The sequence below is a fragment of the Melanotaenia boesemani genome, chromosome 20 (genome assembly GCF_017639745.1).
Source record: "Melanotaenia boesemani isolate fMelBoe1 chromosome 20, fMelBoe1.pri, whole genome shotgun sequence".
Taxonomy (NCBI): Eukaryota; Metazoa; Chordata; class Actinopteri; order Atheriniformes; family Melanotaeniidae; genus Melanotaenia; species Melanotaenia boesemani.
This window is the reverse complement of record NC_055701.1, coordinates 15,126,878-15,146,227: the sequence shown is the minus strand read 5'-3', so window position 1 is coordinate 15,146,227 and position 19,350 is coordinate 15,126,878. Positions and strand designations below refer to the sequence as shown.

At 38.2% G+C, this 19,350-nt stretch overlaps 1 protein-coding gene across 1 annotated transcript; it reads left to right on the top strand.

The window, feature by feature from the left end:
- The first annotated feature begins 1,257 nt into the window (after window positions 1-1,257).
- Window positions 1,258-18,795, top strand: LOC121631674 (tyrosine-protein kinase fyna). Its single transcript, XM_041972672.1, has 12 exons — window positions 1,258-1,434; window positions 8,863-9,119; window positions 11,528-11,624; window positions 12,853-12,951; window positions 13,183-13,286; window positions 13,462-13,611; window positions 13,722-13,886; window positions 14,158-14,337; window positions 14,464-14,540; window positions 15,437-15,590; window positions 16,620-16,751; window positions 17,261-18,795. Exons 2-12 carry the CDS (start codon window positions 8,873-8,875, stop codon window positions 17,467-17,469), a joined length of 1,614 nt encoding a protein of 537 aa, XP_041828606.1. The 5' UTR covers window positions 1,258-1,434; window positions 8,863-8,872; the 3' UTR covers window positions 17,470-18,795.
- Window positions 18,796-19,350: the final 555 nt, after the last annotated feature.

Sequence of the window (19,350 nt, the reverse complement as noted above, 5' to 3'; positions counted from 1 at the left end):
ACACAAAGCAATACTAGGATAATTTGCAATAAGAAACTCACCAAATTCAGAATTAGGTAGGGCATTTTATAGCAGTCTTGTTAAGGCTGTCTTTGGACCACAAATACATAAAACATGAGATGGTCTACAGAGGACACAAACTAGGCACTGGAGCCACCATGCCAAAATGAACAATTATTAGTTCTCAGTTTTGGAAATGCGAAGACATGAATTAAAAGGTTGAGCTGTTAAATAAAAATGGCAAACATTAAAGGGCTTGTGACTTTTTTAAAAAATCATTATTATTTGACTATCTTCACATGAGGAATTTTAAGATGTTGCAGTACACTTTAAGGGGAAAATTTCCAGTGAGTAACAAATATTACATACATTTAGCTACTAATTTAATTCAAAACAACTTCAAAAGTGTAGAACATATGTTGGGGCAGTATCAAATTTAGTATTTTACCCATACTTGACATTGTTTAAAATCAAACCAGAAATCTGCCAGTTAAAGGTCCTAAGCTACACATGAGCAAAATAAAAACCCTGTAATAATCCTGTTTCTTTCAACTGTGTAAAAAATGTTTCTTACGTTCAGATACAAATATGGCACCACACTAAATGATCCATGACTTGAACAAAAACAAATAGTCAACATTGCCCCGTTTTTCAGCACTATCAAAGACAGGGAGGTGCCCCCGCTATACATTGTAGTTTAACATTGGAGGAAAGTGGTGTCAATCAAAGCAATCGGTCGGTTTGGATCTGCATCAGCCGTACGCAATAACATCTGCGTCAAAACAACGTGAGACGAACCGGATACGGCGTCTGCTCATCAAAACAAAAGCTTCATCTTTGCCAATGTAGTGTGTATAGCATAATGCTATAATGATAGCTTTAGTTGAGCAAAACTATTCTCTTAAAACACACACACACACACACACACACACACACACACACACACACACACACACACACATATATATATATAAATATATATATATATGTATATATATATATATATATATATATATATATATATATATATATATATATATATATATATATAAATATATATAAATAAATATAATATATATATATAGGCCTATATAACATTTATAAAGAAAAAATTAATAAATAAGTAAAAAATCCTCTTATTTTCACGCAAATTATGTTCACAAATAAACTGAGAAACGATGGCTTGACTTTGAAGTTGTTAACAGGAAGTTGCTTGTTGCTATGGTCGCCAACTTGACGCTGTTCGCCGTCGTCATCATCTGTACACACGGCGGCGACAGGCGCTCCGGAATCGGCAGGGACGAGTCTCCAACCGCTATTCTCCCTCTTCGCAAAAAGAATAGACAGTGGGGAGGGGAAAAATACACACACATCAGCGAATTCCTCCACAAAAGTCCCCCTGGAAACTCCGATGGATTAATCTGATTTTCTGTGGTAAGCATGATTTTTTTTTCTCTCTCTCCCTGTGTTGAATTCTAAGCGGTGCACTCGCCTTGTCCCCTATTTTGCACTGTGGGTTGAATCCATCACGGTAAAAGAGCAGAGGGAATAGAGAACACATTTGAGCCATCGCATTCAAATCATTCGTTCATGCAGTCGCTTTGCATGCGTATTTAATTAAAAGATAACTTTGGCCCTGCATAGGAAATACACAGTGAGAGCGCGGAGATTGTGGGTGATGTTTTTGCAGTGCTGCGATTCTGGAGAGGGGGCTCCTGTGTTGCAGCAGCAGGGATGGATGCGTTGCAGAACAGAGCTGACCATTGAGGCCTCGCTCATAACGCGCAGGACGACCTGCAGACAGCCTTATTTTGATTCACCTCTAAATTAATTATCATATTCTTTTAGCTAATTGCACTGCCACGTTGTTAAATATCCTATTAAAGCCGCTTTAATCGGGTTATCTGTTGTGTCTGGGGGTGCAGCCATCCATCTTGTAGGCAAACAGGGAAATGATGGGCTGTGTGTGTATAGCTGTGAGCTCAGTGTTACCCATGTGCAATAAGTTAGGGAATAGTTAGTGTGCTGGCTGACAAATGTCCACTCAGCACCCTGAAGCTGAGTGTTCAGCCTGTCCATGAACAACTGCGCAACTGTTGTGCGTGATATGTCACATTTGAATGAAAGGAGTTGCATAAAGTGGTTCGTGGACCATATACATTTACCTTCAGGTCTTCTCTGTCCATACATCCCAAAGCTGGCACACCTGAAAAACAATATTATAAAGTCAAAATGTTACTAGATCGCATTTATAAACTATTTATTTACAAGATATCAAATAGGTCAACAAGTATGACATACAGCAGCCAGTAGTGATTTGTTTAGTTTCATTATTCATTTAATTATTTAATAGATTCTGCTTCTTAAGCTTATTTTTAATCAATTTATCATTTAACAATTATTGACGATGCTTGTCAAATGTGAGGAGTTGCAGCTTTTCCTTGTTCTCACATTAAAAACTAAGTTGCAATTAGCAGAAAGCTTTGCTTGGAGTTGGAATTTAATCTGTTTCTTCTGTTTCATGGTAATCAGAAAATTAATCTATAACTTAATCAATTAGAAAAGATAATCTTCTAATCATTTGCTTTATTTATTGATAAACTCTTTGAAGAATGGGATGTCCCTAAAACGCTATAAATTGATCAATCTACAATCAGCAGTGGTAGTTTATTGTTATTGTTTTTAACATGAGGAAATTGATCATGTGATGTTGCCACATCAGAGATCCAGAGACCCTTGGCTTTTTTTTTTTTTTTAACCTAGCAGATTTTTCTTTAAAGCAATATAACGCAGCGACCAAAAGAAAATCTCCCCACAGATTTGTGACAATAATGAACTCAACAATTGTTTAAAAAAATAAGCCCTTTTAATCGTACACTTTGTCTCTCTTGCCCAGGTTTACACTTTTCATCACCTCAAGTGTGATTCAGTTCAACCAAAACACTTGGAGCCTCCATTGTTGCAGAACCACCTCATCAGTATTTCCAGTAGATATTTACACTGACCATTGCCCTCCACTGGCACAAGATTTGGAAAGAAATAATTAAACCTCCCTTTTAGACTCTCAGGCAGAATCCTACCTCTGTCCCTGGAAAAAAAAAATATCTGAATTTTAAACCCTCCCCCCCCCCCCCCCCCCCCCCCCCCCCCCCCCCAAATATGCCGTTTTCTCCAATTCTTCTACTAGGCACAAATCTCACTGACTGAATGGATATTTACAATGGGCTCAGTGATTTAACAACATGACTCAACACACTCAACTGTGAACATTGTAACACTAAAACGCAGTTGGGCTTAAACCCACGTACTGTATAAAGCTCAGCTGTGGGTTTTATAACTGGCTCTGTTCATTCAGTGTATGAAGAATGCTTTGAAAGCTTTAACACTACATTTCATTGTGTTCATAATCTTGTAGCAAAGTGAAATGTGGCCATTGTCTTGTTGTTGATACACTGAATGAACTCAGTTGTTTGACACAAGCAAATGTTGTAACTATTCAGAGAATGGCATAAGGAGGCCATAAGGAGGAGAGTGTCGGTGTTGCACCAAATCCAGTGAACGGAGCAGTGTGCTTCGCAAGTATTCAAATGGAACTGAAAACGATGCTCTTTTGCGCTTGTCTTTGTTGAGTGAACAAAAAGTTGAATTTTTGGCCTGAATAAGGTCGATACAAATGCGACATCAGTGGGAGGGGTGTGGGAAGTTCAGCCTTTGCTTGTGCCATGTTGGTGAAATGAATGTTAAAGGCCCACATCACTTTGAACAGGGCTGCTTTTGTTAGAACTGTGTAGAATTGCAAAATTATCAAATTCCTGAGACATTTCTAAGTTAAATGTGGTTAAATTATTAATATATTCCTAATAATGACCAGTTTTCACCACTATTTGTTTTATTATTAAGTATGGTAATGTAGTCTTATTTGCCCCCACCCTCTGGTATTCAGCTTGTTAGATCTGCAAGAATCCAAGGAGATAAACAAGGACTTTGATTAGTTCATTTGATTTAATTTGATAAATATAGCTTTTTTTCCCATAACTTTTTGTTTACTGTTTGTAAACAAAGTTTTAATCACTGTTGGAAAGCACATTAGTTGGCAAATTAATTGGAAATGAGAACAATTGTTAGTTACAGCAGTATTTCTTATTGAAGTGTTACAAGACAAAATGAGAGTGAAAATGGTTTTCAGGGTAATAAGAAATGCATGGGCAAAAAAAAAGAAACAGTCAGTTACTTTGAAAACATACATCAAAATAAAACCATACATTCTGCAAAAGATGAAAAATATAGTTTACATTAAAGCTGTATTATAAATATGTAAAATATAGTAGTTGTTTTACTGTAGATTATTTCCTTTTTCCATTTTGTTTTTAGTTAGAAATCAAATCGTTTAATCAGTGCAGCAAGTTAAAAGAAGATCCTGAGATTGTTCCAGTGTCACTCAACTTATTGTCCTCTTTGTTTTTCTAATGGCTCAGCCTCAGAGTGGACATATGTCTGGTTCTCAGGCCTGTCTGCCCATCTCCTGTTTAACCCTCTAAGGCCTGACCCATGAAAAAAATGGCAAGAAAAGTCAATTTTTTTAATATGTGGTCTTTATTTGGCCCTTTAACAAACTGTAACAAAAAAATTAACATTTTTTTGTGGGGGGGTATCTACCATTTATTACCATGTGATATTTAAAAAAATATATAATGTAGTTTTCTGCTTTTGGGTATCTATCAGGGGATAGAAGACAAGTATCAGAATGTGTTCAGCAGGATTTTGAGCAAACTTTATGACATAGATTGAAGCAAAATGTCTCAGAAACTGTATGTAACAAATATGTCACATCGAGCTCTTATGGGCCAATCCATTGATTACTCTGCGTGACCCTGATATTCCCATCCTTTTAATTTACTATATTGATCGCCACTTTTCTATAAATGACCCATTCTCTCATTATGGCTCCCAGCATTATGAGTGTTATTATAGATGATTAATCCTTGTGCCTGAACAGCATCAAAAAGCTGTCATTGCGGTAAATTAATTTCCAGTTGAGCCCAGTGGTTGCAGCTTCGAAGCTATCACGTGTTTTATGTGCTTGCAGTGTTGGCTAAGGATATTCATCAGATCAGAAGTAGTTATTACAGTCCTGACTATTTTTATGCCACAGTCCAATCCTCCCACTCTTTCATCACCTTTGCGTTTTACTGTTAACTCTTCCGACACATTTTGCAGCAGTGGTCTTGTCCCTATAGGACAATCTTTCTTATTACACCAGTATGTCCCTTTTTGAGGCAAGCTGTTCATTTGGGTATGAAAATAGCACAACGATTGTCCTCACTAAGACTGAGGTGGTCTTGCAATACCCAAGGAAAGGAACAAGTCCTAAGGCTGCAATGCCATCATCTGCTTTCTTTGGGGATAACGTTGTGCCGCAGGTCAGACACTGAACTGAGCATGCCATGTGTCTGTGTGTGTCTCTGCTACACTGAAAGGCTAAGAGATCTCTGACCCAGAATCATCATATTTCAGAGGTTTGTCTTGACATTTGGATATAATGCATTGCATTGTCGTCTGCATAACATAACAATAGAGTAATCTTCTCTTGGATTTGGTGAAGAATGCTTGTTAGAGTGCATTTATCTTACTGTAAAAACAAATGTTCAGTCTGCTTGATTGTTTCCTGTACTGAAACTTTTTGTCAGTCACAAAACACAATCACTTTCATGTTTGCCAAATGAGCATTGAGATATAGAAAAAGAAACAACAACAACCAAGCACTCTGGATCCTTATGTACGAATGGCCTAGATCCCGTATATGTGTATATGTTAAAGATACAGAAGCCCTGGCCTTTTTACTTGAAGAGCAAGAAGATTTTCATAATCCCTACAGGCAGCACAACGACACGAGATCTCCCCTCATTTACTCCGATCCCTCCAGGAGTGGAGGCAGTGCTATTTCAATCACTGCATATGCACCAGAAAACAGACTTTACTAGTTTAATTTTCAGACGGTTCAGTTAATATTTTCATGCCGTCACGCCACCAAAGCAAAGACATTAATATGTTACAAACTTTGTATTCATTAAGTGAGCGACTACACGCTGTCTGCTGAGTGTTGTGTAGCTGATGTTTGAAAAGGACTTTTCTACATTGATTTAATGGGCTTTTTTTATCAGTTGTAAAACAAAAATGTCTATAAAAGGTCAGGCAATACTATAAATGTCCGTCCAAGCGCTCATTAAAAGCCCACATCTTCAAACTACTTGAAAGAAAGAGTCAATTAATTTTTTTTAAGCTAAAAATACTGAAATTTGCTTATTTCTGGTTTAGGTACTTCAGCTGATTAGTTGAAGGACTGTGCATTTAGAAATTGTAGCCCAAACATGTGTTACCAAGCATTTTTAGTTCAAGTGTATCTGCAGTACTGTAGAGAAGGACTATGTAAACACCACAAGATTGGAAATGTAAATATTAATGTCCAAGCAGATTATTTGGTATCTTAAGGATTACTGGAGAAGCTGCAGTTCTCCTTCTTGTGTTTCTTTCTGCGGTCTCAGCTCTAGTCAGGGATCATACTGTAATGCTGCTGCTATAGCCTTGTTTCTTCTTCTGGGTATTTTATGGGGTTTTATTGGCAGTCATGAATCACAATGATCTCTGCAGTGGTTCCTTGTGTTAGTTAAGCCGAGTAGAGCAAATACCGTCCTGCCTGGAGAAAATGAAATCCTGCACAGGGGGTGATTCTATAGTTTGTAGGCATGCGTTTTCTGTTTCAGATTCCCAGAATCCTTCAGGGTACAGCCTTCTGGGGCTGCAGGTAACACGGCACTGATTTGTACCTGTCATCTGATTCGCCAAAGCCGTCATTTCCTATTATTTCAGTCTGTTGAGAGAGAGAGGAAAGACAACACAGCAGCGGTGGACAAGTGAATTTACTCAACAGTTTTAAGGCAATTGTTTTCGACTTGAATTCAACCAGGGGATAAGAAAACATAATCAAACTCAGTACTTGTTTGAATACAGTCACAACAGTGGAGTTACATCTTCTTAGAGTTATCATGAGAACCTTAAAAGAAGGTCTGGCTTTCAGTTTAGCTACCTTTGGACTAAACTATAATAACAAAAACTGCAAAAAATGAGCCACTATAATTAAACAATACATACTTATTTTTGTGTTAGTAGTAACAAGACATTAATGTCAATACTTAATACTTAATCTTGCATTGAGTGTTGAAAGAAGTTTTACACTTTATATGGGCTTCATCTAGATGAGAAAAAAACTAAACGACTGTATTTAAAAGGCTGGCAAATAAAAAGTGATATTCAGGAGTCCTTTTGAATTTTTTGTGTGTTCTATCTTTTTTTTCTCCATTTAACATAGCCTGTTCTGGCTAAAAGGAATGTTTTGGGGGTATTTTCAGCTCCCAACTAAATGTATTACTTGGTGAAAACCTGTTTAGTTTCCATTTTAATCAAACATGTAGTATTTTAAAATAAAGCAAAAGCATGTAAACTATGCCTTAAGCTACATGTTGTACTTAACTTGCTGGTACCACGAAGCTCACAGTGCAGAGCAGCCGACACATCTGTTCGCACTTTTTTCCTATGTTGGCATTTGCTAGTAAATGTAAAACAGGCCTAAAGGAGTCCAGCCCTATACTCTGTAGCTTTGCTTCTAACCATAAAAATTTATTCCTTCAAAGCAGTTAGTCTGATCCCAGCTCATTTTGGGACACAGAAATAGTTTACTTTGAGAAGGATCCAAAACAAAACATGAACTTTTTTAGAAATGTCCCTGGTTTGCAGTGTTGCTGCAAAATAAAAGGCTGCATTAAATGAAAACCTGTCATTTCGAGCATAAATAATAACTTTGCTTTCATGTCTGCAGTGTTTCCCCTTAGATTTTTGGCATTGGGGAGGAGGGAATACTGTCTGTCTATGACATTGGTAAAATAACATTTTCCACGTCATCATTTTTGAGTCCTGCCCCTGTGAGTCGATCAACAGTCTTAAGCCTTGAAGGGGAGGCATGATAGTTTTCTTTCTGCTGCAGGGCTAGCGTTTGCCACTAGAACCATGTCTCTCCAGCCTCAGACACTGTAAATAAGTATGTTTCCTATTAGCTGTCTCTGAAGTCAGCTGGCTGCTATCACTGATGAAAGACAACGCCGCTGTCAGTGGCCTCTTCCCAGCCGTGTTTTAACAGCCTAAAACCCAGCTTCAAGGGCTTAAAAGGGGTGCACCTTGAGTCTGGATGTTCATTAGTTTAACTGGCTCTATAAAGATGGTAAGGCTCTTTTTAATTGATGGAGCAGATTGCTTCACCCATTAGAGAAACTGGTTTGGCTTCACTTTAGTGTGGCCCTATGCTGCATGAGTCTTCCTCAGTGTTGTGCCAGAGAGTCTGCCTCTCTGGCCGTTTTTCCCATAGTGCTCTGAATCCATTGATGTGTGCGTGGCTTCTTGTAATGTAAACAAAAAATAGTGTGTGCAGTCTTGTATATGCAGTGTATAGGTGTGAATTCTTTTCAAGTGTTGTCATGCAGGTTCACCATGATAAGTAGTGCTGTTAAATTCTTTAAAGGTAAATTAGATATTCCCAGCCTGAAGTATTTAACATCCATAGTTAGGTGTGCAGTGGTCATACACAACCCTTTCACTTCTGTCACATTATGTTCTTCTGTTTAATTAGTAAAGAACTTTAAGGAATCCTTTTAATTTCAGCCTGACTGAAAGATTTTTCAGCAGGTTCTCCGTAATTCTCAAAGGAAACTCAGAAATAATGAAACACTGAATCAGAATTTCCCCAGTGGAGACGGCTTATTATTTCACCTACATGCTAATTCTGTCTCTGTGTCGTTGTCTCTCTCCCTTCAGACAGTAGAGAATGGGCTGTGTCCAATGTAAGGATAAAGAAGCAGCAAAACTCACTGATGACCGGGAGACCAGCCTTTCACACAACTCAGGCTACCGCTATGGGTCTGACCCAACGCCGCAGCACTACCCTAGCTTCGGGGTCACCACCATTCCCAACTACAATAACTTCCACAGCGCAGCTACACAGGGGGTGACAGTGTTTGGAGGTGTCCACACATCCTCGCAGTCTGGGACGCTTCGGTCTCGGGGAGGGACAGGTGAGGCTGGAGGGGTCTGTGCAGGAGGTTGGCTATCTCAGAATCTGTGTAAGATTTGGCTACAACTGGATTTAGTAGGCTGCTGTGATTCTGAGAAAATATTTTGAGCAGGTTTTCATCAGCATGCTTCTTTTCACTATTAATACTTGCCACATTGTGTTCTCCTAAAACTAAATGATATTCAGGAAGTTACATCATAGTTGTATATCTATAGTTTTGAGAGTTTGCAACCAGTCTTATAGCTTGTAAATAAAATATCGATAAATAACAGGCACTGTGCTTAGTCAGGCAATCAGTGGAAATTTTAGAGAGCTATTGCTACTCCTGGAGGAAACGCACTGAAGAAGGTGAGGGGGCAATTTTCAGCATTACCAACTTGAAAATCGGTTGCTAGATTTAGAGACTCCTCAGACCCCTTGACATAATTCTGGTGTCTTTCAACACAGACCTTAGGTAATTCATAGAGAAGATAGGCACCAAAATAGCCCTGCAAGAGCAGGATCTACTCATCTGTGGCAGGAGTGAAAAATAGTCTCAGTTCATGTTCGTGCAGCTAAGCCACAATGCCACCCGCATGACAGAGCAGAGGAAGTGGAAGGCAGTGTTTAGACATCTGTCACTCATAGAAAAGGTCTGAGACATTGTCTAAGTTATCGTACACGTGAATCCAGCCAAAATCACAGCACAGACATTCTCTTTAACTTAATTGGATGATGGTTTTGTCAAATAATACAATGCTTGAGAAAAAAAAGGATTTTATTACAGCAGAGCAAGCCATCTTGGAAGTGACTGCAAGTAAACACATTTTCTTAATGAGCCACATTTCAGTCACAGTTTCAGACTCTGCTTTCTGACAAAAGAAAGAAATGAAATATGAATGAGAGCAGCTTTGTTGGGAATTTGCTGTACTAAGATATGGTGTATTTAAGCACAGAAAGTAGAAGAGAGGGAAACAGTTCAAATCTGACACAATCACAATACAAATGTGTTTTTAAAGTAATGAATACGCTAATTACTGTGTGACATCCAGTGACCCTTTTAGCAGACTTTAGCCACATTCCATTGGAAAAAGTTGGCAACACTGGCTGTTTTCAGAGGTAATGCTAAGCTAACTGGCTATTGGTTAGCAAATGAATAGAAAACAGAGTGACCTGTTGGCAGGGCTCTGTGAGGCACATCTGACAAGCAGAACAGCCATACGCTGCATTACAGAGTGTAAAACTGCATCCAGTGCGGAGGAACTGACTTACAAGCCCCTGCTGAACATATTAAAGATACATATGATGTGCTAAGCATAAACAAACAGTATCTCTTGCTTTGATTGAAACTATTTTAGGCTTTAGTTTATATCTGCAGAGTCAGCACCAGCAATCTGTATGAATAAAAAAATACTCCCAAGAGGGCAGCTCGAAGAAACATTCATGCCTCAGCTTGTGAAGTGAGGTTAAGATAGGACATTTGGATTTAGATTTTTTTATTTGTTTGGACCTTGGCAGACATAATTCACTCACCATTTCTGAAATGGTGTAAAACAAGGACTTTAGTTGAGTGCATGGGTGGATGACTGGATATTCAGTTGTTGTTATTATCTTTTTTCTTTTTTTTTTTTTGGCTTCTGCTTTGGTGTCCCCCAACTCCTGCCAGATATTTTGCCTGTTTAGCAGCTGGTAGCTCCATTCTCCTGGTGTTTTATAAAGGACAATTGGCTTATCAAAGCTTTTTGACTGGAAATTGCTGCCAGCTGTGGCTGAAAAACCAGCACATTAAAGCTGATTTGGAAAACACACAAACAAAAATAAAATAAAAAAAATCTGGTGGTTGTAAATGACAAATAACCAACTTATTTGATTTAAACCGAACAACAGAAACATAACAATAGCAATGTTACTGAACACCACCAACTAAATAATGCATAGTATTTTTTTTCATATGTTTCCAGAGAGAACTCAAAAGCAACTTTATAGTTTAAATATTTAAATGAAAACCATAAACAGTATTAAATGTTGTGCTTTTTTTTTTTTTTTTTTTTTTTTCTAGTTTATTCAAGTCTCCTAAAAAGGTTTCTGTTTTCTTCTCTGAGGGCTGCCTAAATATAATCAATTTATATCTGCAAGTAAGATGTTAGGAAAGTTAAAAAGTGGGTAGTTCTCAGGTTGGTGAGTTTGAGAAGGTTAGTTATGTGGAAATAATTAATTTAGAAAGTGTATATTAAATTGACATTTTTAAACTGAATATGCACATATAGTGTAAATAATGAACATAATGGCAGTTGTTCTTATGCAGATGCATTAGAAGCAGCTCATGTGTTCAACAGATGAACACACTCAAACACAAAACCTGATTTGATCCATTTACTTTGCTTTCACCAACTCCAAACACCACATGTTACATTTTTTTATTTCCTGCAGGGGTGACTCTGTTCGTGGCTCTGTATGACTATGAAGCCAGGACTGAGGATGACCTCAGCTTCAGAAAGGGGGAGAGGTTCCAGATCCTCAACAGCACGTAAGTGTGAAAACATGTACATGACAGCATTGTGAGGGTGGTGGTCGTGTTTTCCAACCCTGTTTTTTGTCTGTCATCAACATCAGAAAGTTGCACTTTGGATGAAAAGTAACAGACAGAGGAGCAGTCTGTGTTAAAAACTTTGCCCAGCATAGATCAGATTTGTCTTCTTTCAAAGGTGCTACATTTAGGTGTCTTATATTTTACTTTGCTTTCTTTTTTTAATCCTTTTCTTAACTCATAGTACTGAAGGCTTTAGCTTAATTTCTCTGATTACCATGTATTCTTATTCTTACCTCAACCAGCCACAGTTTTTTTGCCTAATTCAGAGGCCAGTCAGGTAGCGCTGTCCAGTTTATCCTATTATTTGTCCTTTTTCTGACTTGAAAAATGTAATTTACCCTGCCTTGTCTTGTGTACCTTCAGTGGCATCATCTGCCCCTGTGAATCTCACCAAACACAATTAGGGACAGCCTGAGGCTAGCTGGCAATACCGATTGACCTTTTTATGTTTATTTCAGCATGCATCACAGAGGCAGAATGTTTAAATACGTCAGTTTAATTTAGAAATAGTGACTCTGAAATATGAATTCTCACTTTTTCCTGTAACCATGTACTACAAGGTGTCTGTTGCCATTGTATATGAATGCATTTGAAATGTACAGAGCTCAGGGTAGTGTTACCCATGGCAACAACTGACTGACGTCAGTCAATGTTCTGTCAAGTAGTTACCTGCCAATACATGCTTTTACCAAACATTTAACTTTACCCAAGTTAGTTATCTCTGCTGTGCTGAAGCAGAACCAAGTCCTAACCTCTGCCACAGTGTGTAGGCCATGCAGAGTAATTTCATTTGTTTTTGAACCAGGATGACTAAAGACCAGATTGTCCAAACTCAGACCTACAAAATAGACGAACTGGACAACTTCTGTCTGCTAGGATGTTTTGAATTAAAGTAAACTGTTCTCTCAGTATAGACAAACAATTCCCAAGTTAATCTGTAAATTATACAAAGAAAAGGTTTTAGAGTCCAACTGTTAGTTAAACATCTAAGTGATTATTCACAAAATGTTCAAGCACCTGCTAGAAAACTATTTCTTTAAATGTTAACGTAGTGCTCTTTTCTGGCTCTTAGACGAGGCATTCTGTAAATCTTTTCATCCACTTAAATGGTTCATGTCTTCTTTGCATGCAAATGTCCATCCACCGTCTGTCATCCTCGTTTCAGTGAGGGAGACTGGTGGGAGGCTCGTTCCCTTACTACAGGTGGAACTGGATACATTCCCAGCAATTACGTAGCTCCTGTGGACTCAATCCAAGCTGAAGAGTGAGTAAAAGTTTTTCAAATGAGCACACACCCTCGAACACAGCCTCACTTTGGTACAGCAGCTTCATCAACAGAAAAGCATATCATAAATATTTGAGAACCCACGTCACAGCTTTTCACCCTGTTCAACATATTTGCTTGACCACAGCAGGCTATTTGTAAAAAAAAAACTAAAAAAACATTACAAACAAATATTAGGCTTTACAGTTTGGTACTTTTTTTTCCCTCCAGCTGGTACTTTGGTAAATTAGGTCGGAAGGATGCAGAGAGACAGCTGCTTTCCAACGGCAATGCCCGCGGGACTTTCCTTATCCGTGAGAGTGAAACAACCAAAGGTATTCCAGACTGAGCTGCATCAACACACTGACATGTTGAATGCTTTTAAACTTCAGGAAAACTAACAAGTCTGTTTGTTCACATTGCATTCTATACCCATTAAAAACAATACCACAAAGTCACGAATGGTATAACCACTTATTTAAACAAGGCTATGTGTTGTCTTGGTTCCAGGAGCCTACTCACTCTCCATCCAGGACTGGGATGACATCAAGGGGGACCATGTTAAACACTACAAGATTCGCAAGCTAGACAATGGAGGCTACTACATCACCACCAGGGCCCAGTTTGAGACACTCCAGCAGCTTGTTCAACACTACTCTGGTTCGACGGCTACATTTATTAGTACAAAAACATCCTGAAGTAACACTTCTAGTGCTTGAATTTCTTCCCCTCTCTTCCACTAAAAACTCTGTTTCCATACGTTTCTCCAGCCAGGGCTGCAGGGCTGTGCTGCAGGCTGATTGTGCCATGCCACAAAGGCATGCCACGTCTGACTGACCTATCGGTCAAAACCAAAGACGTTTGGGAGATCCCGAGGGAGTCGCTGCAGCTCATTAAACGCCTTGGGAACGGCCAGTTTGGAGAAGTCTGGATGGGTGTGTATCTTTTGGCAGGAATGAAAAATTCAACAGCTGTGGACAGCATTGCACAACAGCTGTATGTGATAGACTTCAGTGAAAAGAGTTTTTTTGTTTGTTTTTTTTTTATTTTGCTATATGAAACTGTCTCTATCATTGAACAAAACTTAGCAGTTTAATGAAGTGCTTTTTATGTTCCCCATCTGAAAACAACTAAATATGTCTAAATATGTCATGAGTTGAATCCTAAGGTCAGTTTAACTGCTATTACTTTTTATTGTTTTGTTAGGTACGTGGAATGGCACAACCAAAGTGGCGGTGAAGACGTTGAAGCCCGGCACCATGTCTCCAGAGTCCTTTCTGGAAGAAGCTCAAATCATGAAGAAGCTCCGGCACGATAAGCTGGTACAGCTCTATGCCGTTGTGTCCGAAGAACCCATCTACATTGTCACTGAGTACATGAGCAAAGGTGAGTGTTAATATTCCATATCTGCATTCTTGCTCACAATGTTTTGATGATGTACAGATCAGTAATTACGTTAATTACTAAATGAAAACTAACCTAATTTTGATCTATTTACTTCTCTTTTTTTAGGGAGTTTGCTCGACTTTCTTAAAGATGGTGAAGGACGCGGCCTCAAACTGCCAAATCTTGTGGACATGGCAGCTCAGGTATGGTGCTAATTATTCTCAAAATGTTCATTGTGCATAGTTTTTTTTACCAAATATCATCCCTGCCTATTAACATTATATAAATGTAATATCACTTATAATTTTTTTTACATCCATATCTACTTTTGCCTCAATACCAGTTTTTGCATGAGGCAAATTCTTACTTTATCTGCCCAAAATGACAGTATGTTAAACTGCATGTGTTGCGTTGTTGTTCACTGGGATAGTTTGTTTGCCATCTTTATATTAAAACCAAATGGATGATTAAAAGATTTAAAAGTTTGTGACCAAAAACTAGATTAATAAAGGTGTTGTAGCTTGTATCATATCCCAAAACTCTAAATCGTCACTTTAAGAGTTGAAAACTAGTCACATGTGATACTGTAGTTTATTTCACAATAGAGCAAATATGTGATGTTTTTTTTTTTTTTCCAATAAAAGATATGGCCCAATCAGCGATAATACAAAAATTGTTTGCCCAATATTAGGTAAATCCCCATTAAACTCGAATGAGCCCATCAGAGCATGGACCATGGACCTCTGTGCGTGTGGAAAGGTTTCTGGGATGGGCACTTAGAGGTCCTTTGGTGTGAGGTCAACATAGATGTGGTTTGGTAGTTGATTCAGCACCTTTAATTCTTTGTCATTTTGAATGCAACAAGGGGGAAAGATGGGGTACAACTCAAAGCAACATGCACAGGAATGCCTCAGCCCAACATTTCCCAGGACAAGAATTTTATTCCTTCATGTCAGTAGTTTTGATCCTGTGGTAGATTGGTGTACCTCTCGATGTCCTGAATAAAACTACATGAAAAATCTTACTTAGCACAGATCTGATGACCTTGAAACTGTTCAATGATGTGATGTTTAATGAATAAAAGAACTCAATTTCCCAGGTGGCAGCAGGAATGGCATATATTGAGAGGATGAACTACATCCACAGAGACCTGCGTTCTGCCAACATATTAGTAGGAGACGGCCTGGTGTGCAAGATTGCTGACTTCGGTCTGGCTAGGCTCATTGAGGACAATGAATACACAGCAAGACAAGGTAAGCCTGCTGCCCTGAGTTGTACCAGCTTTTCATAAATCCGTCACCAAGTTCTTAACTTCTCGTTTACAAAGAAATTCTCTTGTCTTAACACTGCAAGTAAATGTGTAAGAAACATTTGTAGTTTGATCCAACTATGTGAAGTGCACAGGCTAAATTATATATTAGACTGCCAGTTCTTGTAAGCAACATTTTTTTATTCACAAAAAATATGTTTGCATAATTAAAGCTGTCAGCACCAGGTTTTGGCTCAGTCATGTTAATACTTAATAAAGTTGTCTTTGATTTTGACTCATTCTTGATACAATCCAACACAAACAGATAATAATCCAAAAACAATAATGAAAAAGAGCAGAAAGAAGAAAAATCTTATATAAATGATTAATTATTTTGTCATTTAGGAGAAACTTTTATACAAAGTGACTTGCAAATACACATCTTCGTCTGACTTGAATGTTTCTGTAGTACGATCCTAGTCTTCCAACCACAAAATCCTCTGAAAATGTCATCGTCAGAGGAAAAAGTTGGCGGGCTGGCAGATGGAGAATAAGTGCAGCAAACGAGCATGAATTTGTTTTGTTGAAACCAGTGGAAAACAGAAGTATGTGGTTAGATTATGGCTCAATAACAACTGTATATATACAGAGGCAATGTAGGATTTAAGACTTTTTAGTCACTTTTCTTTTTTTTTTTAAGGATGAGGAACAGGCAGTCAGACTGTGAGCCACAACACGAGGTCTTCCAGGCTCTGTCAACATGTTCACTCATTTGTTTGCAATTTAAATGTTTACTTGTTTAACCCCATCCAAGTGAAAACTGAGATGGGGATAGATAATGGAATTGTTCCGTTATTTCCCCAGTGGGATGGTATGATGTCTGCACTAATGGAACCACAGATGAAAGAAAAAATCTGTACAGTGACGACTGACCTACTTACGCTGCTGGAATCTCAACAGTGAAACAACAAACACGTTGCAGCAGTTTGAGAAACTGTGCCAGATTAAATGTCATCTTTTTGGTTGGTTTCAGGCGCAAAGTTTCCCATAAAGTGGACTGCTCCAGAGGCTGCGCTCTATGGGAAATTCACCATCAAATCAGACGTGTGGTCATTTGGTATCCTGCTCACAGAGTTGGTGACCAAGGGCAGGGTGCCCTATCCAGGTAAGACTGTTAAGCTCTGGAGGTAATGTAATCATATGAAAATTCCAGTTGATTGCATGTGTTTGATTAATGCTTCCTGTGTGAGAGTGTGTGTCTGAAGAGAAAGGAAAAAGAGGGGCATGTTCCATAATATGCTTGACTTTTTGCATTATGCAGAGAAATATTCCCAGTTTGCTGTGCAAGCATGTGAAAAGTTCCTTTTACCTGCTATTCAACACTAGATATAAATCAGTGAAGCATAATGAAATAGGTTATACAGGAAGTGGTTTTTAAAAGATATAATATAGTACAATGTGTGGTGTAATATGATTGTGCTTTGCCTTTGTGAAATTTTGTCTAGTTGATGTAATAACATGAAAATATTTCCCTGTGAAGCTAAAGCAAGATAATAAGGTCATAGTGCCAGCAATAATCTGTGAAGACATAAACTGAATGAACTGCTGAGCTATTAGCAGCTACAGATAGAATTAGACTGATGCAGTAATGTGTTTCTACTTTCCTCTCCCCAGGCATGAACAACCGTGAGGTTCTGGAGCAGGTGGAGCGAGGCTATCGAATGCCTTGTCCACAGGACTGCCCCTCATCCCTGCACGAGCTGATGGTGCAGTGCTGGAAGAAGGACCCAGAGGAGAGGCCCACCTTTGAATATCTTCAAGCCTTTTTGGAGGACTACTTCACTGCCACGGAGCCTCAGTACCAACCAGGGGATAATCTCTGAGCACCGCTTTCATCTCATGTCATTTCACTGGCTTTCCACCAGAGGGCGCAGTGCACCACTTTTTCCTCTTTCATCTGTTCAAAGCTCATTGACAGACTTTCGACTTCCAAACTTTATTCAAACAAGGACGGACAGCAGAAAATTCACAGGATGCTTTCGAGGAAGGGGGGGGGGGGGGGGGGGGGGGGGTTGGGGCTGAGCTTAAAATGACTGTCATGGATTAACGACGTGAATTGTGTTGTGCATTTTGTATGTAATGTAAATATGAATTGCTTGTTTACTTAGCTTTTTTGTTGTTGTTTAATTTTATATTACTTTTGATAATTTGGGAATGTGTGATTTTATTTTATTTTTTTTTTTAATCCAGGGTGAAAGGTGATTCAGATTTACGGCTCATAGAGAAATGTATGATGCTCACAGCTGGTTACAAACCCTCACATAATAATAACTGTTGGTTTGGTAATAGTTAGACATCCAAAGTGTCTCTGAATTTTTCTGGGAAATCACTGGCCTTTTTTTACGCGGATTATATAATATAAATACTTCTCTCCTCTTCTCAAGGAACTTAGCTGTACTATAACACCCGTTCTTGCCTTTTCATGTTTAGTAATATTCTTATACTGCAAGGGAATGCCTTCATGCTTTATACACACTAACTTAGTGCATCATGGACTTGTCTACCCAAACCGAAACTGTATGGCATCTGCACTAATATCATGTGCATTCATAGCATTTCAGCTTCGGCTAATTATTTTTAGATCGGCCTGAAGTAATTTTTAGTTCAGCTCTATGTAGTTGAAAAGGGGGCGGATTTCCCCTCCAGCTTTGACCATTGTTTAGCTGACTGCTTAGTATACTGATGATATTTTAAAGTGTATGTTGCATTAATGTATGGCAGCAGGCTGTGTAAGAATCTGTCTTTTTGCTTAAGCAGCCAAACAAACTGCCATTGACATGAAGAGAATGAAGGATGTGTACTTGTATTTGTCCCTCCATTATGTGTATTTTTAAATAACATGTTGTTTACAATGCCATTTTTTAAATATCTATTCTACCAGTGTTATTTTTCTATTCTTTTTGTTTTGTTTTGTTTTGTTTTCTTATTTTATGCCCTGTGAAGTCTTTGGAAGTCTTCAGAAACATTCTGCCATAATTAAAGATTTCTCTGTGTTCTTGTGTTGCTTTCCAGGGGTGGTAAGTTCATTTTGTATGACTTCTTTTACCCTAATTTATTAGGCATCAGGAATATTTTGTTTTTTTTCCCTTATTTATTGTCTGTCCATTACTTGTACACAGCTGGTTTTAAAATAAATGATCTTGCAATTATTCTGTTGGTGCACTGGTTTACATTGGTTTTAAAGCTTGTCTGGCGGTTAACGCTTTGACACTTCCTCATTTTTCCAGAATGAAGGAAAAGTTCCCATCATTTTGTAAATTCCACTGAAACGAGTGAGTGAGCCTGTAAAATTTTATGTTTTTCTCTCAGGGTATACGCATGAGTACATAGAAGTAACTAAATGATCATTAAACATAAGCTTAAGATTTCTTTTTGGTTTTCAAACAAGTCAATCTAAAAAAAATAAAAATCTAAGTAGCCTTTTGTATGGAGATACTGTTACTTTAAAATGTTTTTTTTTTTTTTTTTTGTCTAATTTCAGTTAAAATGATAAAATTGTCATTCAGCATTTAAAAAAACTGTCAGGGGGTTAGGGTTCTTTCTGATTGGATGGTGCCTAAGGACAGAAAAATTTGCATATAACAGGCTGCAACACACACATACCTTTGCAACCACAGGAGAAAAGAATCCAGCAGTGAACAGGTAGGCCATGGTGTCCAAGAGACATTTTTTATATTTGCATATATTTTCATGTGGCTTGTATT

Coding starts and splice junctions, on each gene's coding strand:
- LOC121631674 (XM_041972672.1), top strand. CDS start 8,873: ATGGGCTGTGTCCAATGTAAGGATAAAGAAGCAGCAAAACTCACTGAT. Junction 14,541..15,436: donor TTGTGGACATGGCAGCTCAG/GTATGGTGCTAA, acceptor TCAATTTCCCAG/GTGGCAGCAGGAATGGCATA. Junction 16,752..17,260: donor GGGCAGGGTGCCCTATCCAG/GTAAGACTGTTA, acceptor TCCTCTCCCCAG/GCATGAACAACCGTGAGGTT.